Here is a 12,750-nt window from a genome sequence, read left to right as displayed (position 1 = left end):
CTTGTCAAAGTTCAATGTAGGATCCACTCCAATCATTTGTGCAACTCGTTTTAGCCATCTTTAAATTATCAAATATCTTCGCATAATGGGAGCTGATTAAGCTGGTGCACACGTTAAAAGCAGTAAAAGGGTGTCCCTTTGAAGCGTGTAAATATTTTATCTTCTCTGCTTGAATCATAAGATCAAGATGGATATACTCTACTAATTATTGCAATTTTTCTAAAAGATTTGAGATAGTCAAATATCTTGTATGGTCTAGAGCTGATAGGAATCAGAGGATAAATATGGAATAACTCCACTCATTGCTGCATCAAAAGAAGGTCATTTTGAAGTAGTTAAATATCTTTGCTACGCCAGAACTGATAAACTAGCACAATCTATTGATTGATCTACAACACTAGTTTGGGTGTTATGTTGATGTTTTCTTTTTGACTAAATCGAATTTCAAAATTTTCAGACTTACATTTTTGAGGATGGTTTTTGGTTGAATTCTATCATGAATTGTATTGAATGAATAAAATTCTAAAGATCATACATAAGCAGTAAATGATAAAAAATATATAAATCAAATAAAAAGATTTATTTACTAGCTGAGAATAAATTCGTAAGAGTTTTTTATATGAAAATGCACTAATACATGTTAAATTAATGAAATAATAACTTCAAAATTTTGAAGTAAATTATATTCGATGAAAGCTGTGTAAGCAACCATGTAATTGATTAGCATATATCAAATTAGTCATCTTCAAGTAAAAAAAATGAAAAATTTAATAAAGTTTTGTATTCATTGGTAAAAAATTGATATGTTACTGATCTTTGTAATCTAATTTACACAATAGAGTTTCAACTGAAAATTCTTGCTTCAAGCCGTCTTTAGAAATTGAAATTGAGGGATTTTCTGGATATTGAACAGTCTGTAAGTCAGCAAGCTCTTTTACTTCTGGAGATGAATCATATGGAGGAAGTTGAATGCGAAGGTTTTTTGCTTCTTGAATTGAATGTAAATTCATTTGACACTTTTTCAGCATTCTTATCCAAAACCAAATCATATTAGCAGCAATTGATAAAGCTAGAAAAGCACGAAGTATGTTAAAGATGTTGGAATTTCGAAAGTCACAATATTTTAAAATCATGAATATCAATTGATGATAATTCTTGAATTCACAAAAAAAAAATTAAGAATTAGCAAAGTGATATCAGGGTTGGTACATCTTCGTTCTTAAGTATTTCACTAGTATATGTTGAAAAATATTGAGGAAAATACCCTAATTTTCTCGGAAACTGTATTTCCAATAAAATTGGAACTTAATGAACCACTACACGACCTAATTGTTGTAAACAGAAATTCATCAAAAGTGACACCTCAGAAAAGCTAAAATATTGAATTTTTGGAACTTTTGATAGAGCACGTTTTTAAATATTAATTAAAGTAAATGTATATTTTGTAAAGATTCTTTTTAATAAAAAAGTAAAATTTTGAAGATGAACACAAAATCTTCTGAAAAATAATATCACATAAACTCATATTATTTTCTAATATATAACTATTTTATATAAAAATCAAATTCAATGATCTTAAAAGCGAAGGATAAACCTCAAAATTTACGAATATAATGAGTGGGAATATAATGCTTATCTATCATAAAACCATATGAAATATCAATTTTTGCTTTACGCCTAATTTTTGACGACAATTAGCAAAAAATGTTAAATGTTAACACTCAGTCCATTTGAATATGAAAAATAAAATTGACTTTGATTAAATGTTTTTATTTATCATGCAATTCTTCTTGCGACCAAAGATTTGAATAAAAGTTCAAAAAATAAGATAGCTTAAAAAATAATATACGGTAGTGTTTACTAATAGATGAATAGTATATAAATTCTATTAAAATGGATTTGATCCAAAAAAATATAAAACCAAAAATAATTGTTATAATTTAAATGAAGAAGTAATTTAAAACGATTTTATTTATGATCAAATTTTATATATTTTTTTGGATCAAATCCATTTTAATAGAATTTATATACTATTCATCTATTAGTAAACACTACCGTATATTATTTTTTAAGCTATCTTATTTTTTGAACTTTTATTCAAATCTTTGGTCGCAAGAAGAATTGCATGATAAATAAAAACATTTAATCAAAGTCAATTTTATTTTTCATATTCAAATGGACTGAGTGTTAACATTTAACATTTTTTGCTAATTGTCGTCAAAAATTAGGCGTAAAGCAAAAATTGATATTTCATATGGTTTTATGATAGATAAGCATTATATTCCCACTCATTATATTCGTAAATTTTGAGGTTTATCCTTCGCTTTTAAGATCATTGAATTTGATTTTTATATAAAATAGTTATATATTAGAAAATAATATGAGTTTATGTGATATTATTTTTCAGAAGATTTCATTCTATATGCCTATGAAAAGTACTCTCAAAACTAACTTTTTCCTAATTATAATTAAATCTAGAATATTGTATTATGCTTAGTATTATTTCATTTTTCTCATTCAATTTAGAATTTACAAATGTCAAAAAATTGAGAGCTGTCACTTTTGATGAATTTCTGTTTATTACAGAATTCAGAGGTAGGGCAACGATAGAAAATTTTTGGAAAAAAAGTTCGGAGATCTTAAACGTATCATATTCCCTGCATGGTTTGGTATCTTCCGCCATGCGTTGTGCCAAACATATTGACACTTTCCAATAATTAATTTATGGTATGAGTCACAGAGTTAGATTATAAAAAGAAAGTAAATAATTGCAATTAGAAATCATATATGTCGGAAATCAAATGTTGATGAGCAGAAACCTTTTACTCATCATAAAAGAGATAAATCACTAAAGATTTGTATACATTAAAATTTGATATTTGGTGCTCGAAAACTGTCTGATGGGACTCCTCCAAAATGAACCAATCTATCGCTGAGGACTAAATTAGATGATGTGGATGGTGTATTCTCTAATTCTAACTTAGGAAGAATGGGAACAAAACGAATGACGACAACAACATGTCAAACATAGATTAAATATCTATGAATCAATAAAGTATACGTGCATTGAAGGTGATAACGATCACTTGAGGCTTATAACTCTTTGACTAAATTATGCAATAATTAAATATAATCATTTTTATATTTTTATACTGATAGTAATTAATATACTATCCTGCTTAATAAATGGTATGATCAAATTTGTTTGAAAATTTAATTATGTATATGAAACTATGTCTTCTATATAAAAATCAAAATTTTCGGACGAACCTAGATTGAACCTTTATGAAAATCTATCATTTTTGTTAATTGAGTTAATATGAATCTTTTACATATGTATATATAGCATTGATAGCTTATATAATCATGGTTTATTCCATATTAACATATTTTTTCAGTTAAATTTGTTAATAATATCATGTAACAAATTAATTCAAGATTCGAATGTCTACAAAATGCTAACAAATAAGAACAAAATACGATTTCTCGACTTAAATTTTAATATGGAGTAGTTTTTCGTTTAAATCTAATTAAAAATGAATAAAAACTTATCTTGTACTATTTTCATTCAAAGATTTTAATAATGTAAATCATGCATTTTCATAATTCAGTACAGTTCTTTTTAGAATTAAAGTTGATGAGGATGATATTTGTGATTTAAAATAATTTGTTAATGTTCACCTTTTATTCATCACCTTGTGGTATGCCCTAAAGCAATAGCATTATCAATTCTGCTGAATTGATCAACTCAAAATTCCAAAAAAAATTCAAAATTTCAAAAATGAAATTAAACAATTTGAATTTTCACATGAAAAAATCAATTTCGAAAAAAATTTGGAAAATCAAAGTATTTGATAATTAGTCAAATAATCAATTTACATCGTTTTTACTCATAAAAAACAACTAATTTTTGATTTTGATATCATATTTGATAAATACTCATTCCAGAGTTGACGTAATGTATTAATTATTGTTAGAGATATTGCTTTCGCAGCAAAATTCTTATTTCATGAAAGAAAAAAAAAATGATTTTATTCCAACAAAAACAAGTAAACAGATGAATGGAAACGTACTATATTTTCATAAATGTAGTAATCAGCGTGTCAGCTTTTGTTTATCATGTTCGAGTCAAAATGTATTAACTTGTAATAAGAAATATTCGAAGATTATATGAAGTATTGAGCATTCTTTGTAGAAATATTTGTAATTCATTACTAACATATATAATAAAGTTGTTTTTTTTTCCTTATTGCAATAATTTTGTCTGATTTTAATAACTTTTCATGTATACGAGTTGTGTGAATATGCATCATAATATGCGTAAATATACTTATTTGCGACGAATAATGTGGTTGCATAATGGAGGTGCTAAATTTTGATTTTTAATATGGGGCTTTGGTATGTATAATCATGTTCTTATCTCAACGTAGGAGTATTGGTGCAATATGATTAAAATTTACGAGGTTGATCTTAAATTGAATAATTCTGGAGTATAAATCACAATGCAGCTAATTCTATGTTAAAGATAGATACAGATTGTAGTAATCAATTAGGGAGTACAAATTCATTCTTTCATTTCTGTCGTATTGAGCAGAAAGGAAGAGATCATAACCCTAGGAAAAAAAGCCCAAATTTGTCACTTTTCATAGTACGTTAAACTCAATTCGCTCGGCGAATGCCGAGCACACGTACTCATCATTCAACATAATATTCTCATTCTTTGGTTATTATAGTGCCAGACAACACAAGATTTCAAAGAATTACTTGAGTTTTCAATTAATCTTAATCCGATTTTAGATTTATCGAGAACTCCATCATCACAATCACATACTTCAGTGCGGTAACTACAATTATCCATATACAGAAGGAAGTTCTTTTCGAACAACTCATTTGGAGTCTGTTTTGGAAAGAACTTCTTTCTGTCCGACTTAATTTCATAGTTCCTGATCAACCAAAAGACAGAAACCACACACTATCTACTTAGGAAAGGAGTTCTTTCTAAATCTTCCTTAAATTGAGATTTTACGAGAGATAACCCTTCTATTGCACTTAAAAATGAACATTTTGATATCTTTAGTATCACACATGGTCATATATAGTATTTCATCTACATGAATACATTCATCTTTCGAAGTCTCTCATTAAATGGGAGGCTTCGAAAGATGAATCGTTTTATTCATACAACTTTAAATCTCGAACACATTTAGAGAGTGAGTATATCATTTTATTCTTGTTTTGAGTTTATTCTGATTCAAAATTGCAGTGAAAACAGAAGTTCACACATCATATCTGAATGTGAGCTCATCTATACTTATACGATCTCAATACCTCCACTCTAAGCATAAGAGGTGAAGTTATATAAAAATTATCAGATGCGTTGAAGTCTCAAAAGTATTGCCTGAATGCTTGTTTCATATTTGTCCAAGTAGTTTCAATGAATAAATGTATTGTTTTTTATAATTTCGATTTATTTTTAGAAAATATTCAATATAAACCTTTATTGTGTTATTTACATCTCATAAATTCTCTGTCTAAATCATATAAAAGCGCGTTTTACCCCTATGAATCAAGAAATTCATTCAATATTCATGGTATATTTATTAAATTTATACGATTTACTAATAATCAATATTATATCCTCATAAATAGCAATATATTTTGGTAATCTATGATAATCATATACAATATTTGAAATCAAATTTTCATTAGTTTAGGTTCCTTGTTAATAGTAAACCATTATATTTATTACTAATAATAAAACCTATGTGTCGTATTGAAATTCAATAAAATTACTTATTAGGTCCAAAAAAACAAATTAGATAAAATTTTTCTTTTTTTATGTAATTTTTGTTTTTCATTTTTCTCAAGATCCTAAGTTATGTTCTAACTTTTGACATCATATCCTATCATGCTAGGCTATATATTATAGCATATCCAAAAGGCAAGGAAATCTATCAGAGAAGCCTTTTTGACCTATCGTTGCCCTACCTCTCAGAATTCCTACAAGATGGTTGTCAAATTCCCTAATTATCAACCCTTAAATTCTATTTTCAGATTAAATATTAAAATTTATGACAATTAAAAAATAGTTGTTAAAAGTCTATATTCGGCTATTATGTAAGCTGTTGTTAAAATTGTCATTGTAATGATAAAATCCATTTTGAATCATATGATATGAATAACGGTTTATATCAATACTGATATCTTTTCATTTTTACTCTGATATAATATTTAAAAATAGAAAAATTATGAAATATATTCAACTAAAAACTTAGTGCATTTTAGACAAAATGGATATAGTTATCATACTATGCTTCTAAAAAGATATTTTGAAAATTTTAATTATTTGAAGTTTTGAATTGTATTTCTATTTTAAAATTATCTATAAACTTATAAGAATGCATATCCAAGCATCGAAATTTTAAAATAATGGACTCTCTTTTAATTAAATAATTATGAAAATTAGGAGATATCAGAATTTGATGAATGAAAAAATATCATCTAATAAAAACTTTTGATTGGCCATCTTCCAAAATCGGAAAATCGCGAATTTTCAAACACAATGAAAATGGGGAAAAAACATTGAAAAATTCTAATCACCTTAAAACACGCCGATTTCAAGATTTTTCTGTAATTTGAAATAATAGGATGTCAAAGTATCATATAAAAGTATGAATATATTGGCAAAATTTGAAAAAGAGCAATCAGAAGAGTAACAAAATAAGTATTCACAATTGAAGCGAAAAACGATAAACTTCATTACCCTCTCAATTTTCCTGAGCATTTCAAAAAATACAGCATGAATTTAATTGAACGAAAACTCGAAGCTATCGTTTATTTGTTATTTATTTTTGGATGTTAAAAATATAGAGGTGCTCAAATAAATAATTTAATCACAAATTTTTGTCAAAAAAAATTGGGTCGGGCCAATTGGAAATTTGCAAAAATAAATATTGAAATAATACATATATCATATAACAACAAAAATTAGTAAGAATAATACGAAATGAAGAAAAATAAAGAATTGTCAAATTTTATTCTTAATTTTGACATGAATGAAGTTTAATAATAATCGAATACGATCTCTGCTTGAATTCATTATAATTTGACACATTTGAATTTAAGGGGTTTTAAAATCATAGTGTGTTTGAATTATAGTATTTAAGATAATAGATTCGAATGTGATAAATTTTAAATTTTCGAGAACGTTAAATGTTCTGAAATATTTTTATTTACTATTGAATATCAGAATCATATAATTATAATATTGTGTCAAAATTAGAATATATTTAAACTGATCACATGTTTGTTAGATCTCTAGTAAATTTCTTTTAATTTAATTCAATGCAAGAGCTTTACATTTTAGATTTTGAGTATGATGACCAATTAAATTTTGTGATGACAATTAAAAAAAAAATAAAGTTACAACATATTAAAATAATTATTTATGAAAACAATTCAAAGCAAAGAAAAATTAACGTCGTGTATTGAATCAGTAATTATTAAAGTTTCCTTATTTAGATGGGCTTATTCAAAAAACTCTTTAAAAATAAAGGCAAACAAGCCAAAGAAGAAAAAGATAAAGCGAAAAAAGAACTCCCAAAGAAAAAAGAAAAAGAAAAAGAAAATATTAAAATTGATAAAGAAGATCTATCAAAAATTTCCGAGCTTAAGAATTCTGATGATTTCGATAGTATCTACGATTTCTTTAATGAGCTTGTGATGCAAGGTAAACAAGCCGCAATTTCAAAATCTTGTGAAGAAGGCCTTTGGGACACAAGAAATGAAGAAGATGGAGGAAATGTTCTTCATGTCGCATGTGAAGAAGGAAACTTCAAACTTGTCAAATATCTAATTGAAAGTGACATAGATAAAGAAACGAAATCAAATTATGGTAATACTGCACTCATTATTGCGTCATCTGAAGGTCATCTTCAAATTGTTGAATGTCTTGTCACTGCAGGATGTGACAAAGAAGCAAGGAACAATATAGGAAACACTCCACTCCTTATTGCATCACGTCTTAATAAACTTCAAGTTGTTGAATATCTTATCTCTCAAGGATGTAACAAAGAAGCAAGAGATGATGAAGGAAATACTCCACTCATTTTGGCCGCGCGCAATGGTCATCTTGATGTTGTTAGATACCTTGTCAGTGTCGGAGCTGATAAGGAAGCAAAGAATTCTGAAGGTTATACTCCAGTTGTCTCTGCATCAGATGAAGGCCATCAAGATATTGTTAACTATCTTTTCTCGGTTGGATCTAATGATGAATCATTAAGAATTATTGAAGTAAAGAAAGAATTAGAACAAGAACATCGAGAAAATGAAAAGCAAGACAGTATAATTCTCTCAAAAATTACTCAGTTAAAGAATTCAAATAGTTTTGAAGAAATCTACAGTTTCCTTGATGAACTTTCAGCACAAGGCAATCAAAAAAGACTTTCGACCGCCAATGATTCTGGACTTTGTAAAATTGAAAATCATTTTGGCAAGAATGCATTACATGTAGCATGTGAAGAAGGAAATCTCAGACTTGTAAAATCTCTCATAGAAAGTGGTTGCAACAAACATACTTTATCTAATAATATTAGTACTCCACTCATTATTGCATCAATGGCAGGTCGGCTTGAAGTTGTCAAATATCTTATCAGTATCGGAGCAAATAAAGAAGGAAAGGATATAGATGGAAATACTCCACTCATTGAAGCATCAAAATCAGGTCAACTTGAAATTGTCAAATGCCTTTTTTCTGCTGGTGCAGATAAAGAAGCAAAAAATAAAAATGGAAGTACTCCACTCATTGAAGCATCAAAATTAGGTCTTCTTGAAATTGTCAAATACCTTATATATATTAGAGTAGATAAAGAATCAAAAGATAAGGATGGAAATACTGCTTTCATTATTGCATTAAAATCACATCAATTTGAAGTTGTTAATTACCTTATTTCTGCAGGAGCTAACAAAGAAGTAAAAAATAAGTATGGATTCACTCAACTCATTGCCGCATCAAAAGAAGATAAACTTGAAGTTGTTCAATACCTTATTTCTGTTGGAGCTAACAAAGAAGCAAAATCCAATGATGGATCTACTCCACTTATATGGGCATCGCGATATGGCCATCTTGACATTGTTCAATATCTCATATCTGTTAAAGCAGATAAAGAAGCAAAAGATAATGATGGAAATACTCCACTACTTATTTCATCAAAATTTGGTCAACTTGATATTGTTAAATACCTTATTTCTGAAGGAGCTGATAAAGAAGCAAAAGATAAAGATGGAAATACTCCACTCCTTATTTCATTAAAAGCAGGTCAACTTGAAATTTTCAAATACCTTATTTCTGAAGGAGCTGATAAAGAAGCAAAAGATAAAGATGGGAATACTCCACTCCTTATTTCATTAAAAGCAGGTCAACTTGAAATTTTCAAATACCTTATTTCTGAAGGAGCTGATAAAGAAGCAAAAGATAAAGATGGAAATACTCCACTCCTTATTTCATCAAAACTAGATCATCTTAAAATTGTCGTATTCCTTATTTCTGAAGGAGCAAAAATAGAAGCCAAAAATAGGGATGAATCCACTCCACTCATTGAAGCATCAAAGGCAGGTAATCTTGAAATTGTCAAATACCTTATTTCTGAAGGAGCAGATAAAGAAACAAAAGATAAAGATGGATTCACTCCACTCGAATGTACTTCACAAAATCGCCAACTAGAAGTTGGGAAATATCTTCTCAGTGTTGGAGCTAACAAAGAAGGAAAAGCGATTGAATATCTACTAGATGAAATTAAAGAGGAAGTTATATCGAAACTTGTGTATTCTGATAATTTTGAAGAAGTCTACACATTCCTTGATGAACTTTCATCACAAGGTAATCAAAAAATGCTTTCGAGGGCGTGTCAAAAGAACCTTTGGGAAAAGACAAATGAATCTGAAAAGAATATATTACATGTTGCATGTGAAGATGGAAATCTCAGACTTGTAAAATCTCTCATTAAATGTGGCTGCAACAAAGAAACAAAGTCTGCAGAAGGATCTACTCCACTCATTATTGCATCACTTTTTGATAAACTTGAAGTTGTTCAATACCTTATTTCTGTTGGAGCTAACAAAGAAGCAATGGACAATGATGGATTTACTTCACTCATTGAAGCATCAAAATTAGGTCATCTTGAAATCGTCAAATACCTTATCTCTGAGGGAGCTAACAAAGAAGCAAAAGATAAGGATAGAAATACTCCACTCCTTATTTCATTAAAAGAGGGTAAACTTGAAATTTTCAAATACCTTATCTCTGCAGGAGCAGATATAGAAGTAAAAGATAAATATGAAAATACTCCACTCATTATTGCATCAAAAGAAGATAAACTTGAAGTTGTTCAATACCTTATTTCTGTTGGAGCTAACAAAGAAGCAAAATCCAATGATGGATCTACTCCACTTATATGGGCATCGCGATATGGCCATCTTGAAATTGTTAAATACCTCATATCTATTGGAGCAGATAAAGAATCAAAAGATAACGATGGATCTACTCCACTCATTGAAGCATCAAAAAGAGGTTATCTTGAAATTGTTGAATACTTCATATCTGTTGGAGCAGATAAAGAATCAAAAGATAATTATGGAAATACTCCACTCATTGAAGCATCAAGAGAAGGTAATCTTGAAATTGTCAAATATCTTGTCAGTATTGGTACAGATAAAGAAGCAAGAAATAATAAATTAAATAATCCACTCATTATTGCATTACTTTTTAGGAAAAATGAGGTTGCTAATTTCCTTATATCTGCTGGGGCTAATACAGAAGCAAAAGATCAAAATGGATCCACTCCGCTGATTATCGCATCGTCATTTGACAATTATGAAGTAATTTCATCTCTTATCTCTGCTGGAGCAGATAAGGAAGCAAAGGATCAAAATGAATCCACTTCGCTCATTAATGCAATAAGAGCAGGTAAATTTGAAGTTGTCAAATGCCTTATTTCCGGAGGAGTAGATAAAGAAACAAAAGATAAAGATGGAAATACTCCACTCCTTATTTCATTACAAACAGATCAACTTGAAATTTTCAAATACCTTATTTCTCAGGGAGCAAATAAAGAAGCAAAAGATAAAGATGGAAATACTCCACTCATTATTGCATTAAAATCCGATAAACATGAAATTTTCAAGTACCTTATTTCTGAAGGAGCAGATAAAGAAGCAAAGGATAATGATGGAGAAACTCCACTCATTATCTCATTTAAAGCAGGTCAACTTGAAATTTTCAAGTACCTTATTTCTGAAGGAGCAAATAAAGAAGCAAAAGATAAATATGGAAATACTTCACTCATTATTGCATCAAAGGCAGGTAATCTTGAAATTGTCAAATACCTAATTTCTGAAGGAGCAGATAAAGAAGCAGTGACTAATGATGGATTCACTCCACTCGAATGTGCTTCACAAAATCGCCAACTAGAAGTTGGGAAATATCTTCTCAGCGTGGGAGCTAACAAAGAAGGAAAAGCGATTGGAAATCTTCTTGATCTAATTAATGATGAAAACGTAATGAATGATTATGATCTTGAAACTTTTATCAATGTCTACAATTTATTTGATGAACTTTCATCACCAGGTAATCAAAAAAATCTATCAAAAATCGGAATACAAGAACTTTCATCTACCAAAACCGACCTTGATAGGAATGTTCTTCATGTAGCATCTGAATATGGAAATCTCAAAATTGTTAAATATCTCATTGAAAGTGACGTTCTGAAAAGTCCAAGAGATTCTATTGGATATACTCCACTCATTATTGCATCAAAAGCAGGTCATCTCGATATTGTTAAATATCTTATCTCTGTTGGAGTATATAAAGAAGAAAAGACTAATGCTGGATCCACTGCTCTCATGATTGCATCACTTTTTGGTAAGCTCGATGTTGTTGAGTACCTCATATCTGTTAAAGCTGATTTAGAAACAACAAATGAAGGAGGAAACACTCCTCTCCTTCAAGCAACAGAAGTAGGTAATCTTGAAGTTGTAAAATGTCTTATATCTGCTGGAGCTAATAAAGAAGCAAAGAATAAATATGGATATAATCCACTCATCCTTGCGGCAAAACAAGGTCTTCTTGAAATTGTCAAATATCTTATCAGTGTCAAAGTTAATAAAAAGGCAAAGTCCAATGAAGGAAAAACTGCACTCTTTTATGCATCAGATAAGAGTGTAAGGGATTATTTGATTTCTGTTAAGGTAAAGTAATCAATTTATTATCCTTTTATTTTAATTTAATGGTGAGTAAATGAATTTTTTTTAATTAATAATTGAATGGTAAAATAATTCTGACAACAATAATTACTAACAAATGAGAATTTCAAAATCTAAAGTCGCATCATCATTGTTAAACCTTTAAACGAATATAATAATTATTAATTATTAAAGTATTAAACAATTCTTTGGGCTCTTTAATCTCATCTGACTATTAATGTTGGAATTATAATATGTATTGTAGAAACAGAAGGATATGAATAAGAAGGAATGATTTTACATGAGGCGCAACTACGATTATTTAAAATTGAATGTGCAATACCAAAAATAAAATAATGGTATGATGAAAAACAATTTCTTTAGGATATTACACCAATTTGACATGCCCTTCAATTAGGTTGTTTAAGTTTAATTTCATTTTTGATTCCTGTCAGTTGTAGTGGTATATGAAGTGTGATTTTTGAAGTGAATCAAAAATTCGGCACTTACGAC

General features: G+C 28.6%; 1 protein-coding gene across 1 annotated transcript, besides 3 other annotated features; it reads left to right on the top strand.

Moving 5' to 3' along the window:
* Positions 1-1,330: 1,330 nt before the first annotated feature.
* Positions 1,331-1,368: a mobile genetic element.
* A 1,178-nt stretch (positions 1,369-2,546) lies between these two features.
* Positions 2,547-2,583: a mobile genetic element.
* Positions 2,584-4,648: 2,065 nt separating this feature from the next.
* Positions 4,649-4,696: a mobile genetic element.
* A 2,825-nt stretch (positions 4,697-7,521) lies between these two features.
* Positions 7,522-12,252, top strand: TVAGG3_0616590 (ankyrin repeat protein family; the record flags this gene model as incomplete). Its single annotated transcript, XM_001307162.1, has 1 exon — positions 7,522-12,252. The coding sequence occupies one exon, from the start codon at positions 7,522-7,524 to the stop codon at positions 12,250-12,252; it is 4,731 nt and encodes a 1,576-aa protein (XP_001307163.1).
* Between the last annotated feature and the right edge of the window lie 498 nt (positions 12,253-12,750).

Source organism: Trichomonas vaginalis, chromosome III (assembly GCF_026262505.1).
Source record: "Trichomonas vaginalis G3 chromosome III, whole genome shotgun sequence".
Classification (NCBI taxonomy): domain Eukaryota; phylum Parabasalia; order Trichomonadida; family Trichomonadidae; genus Trichomonas; species Trichomonas vaginalis.
This window is presented reverse-complemented; position numbering and strand designations above follow the sequence as displayed.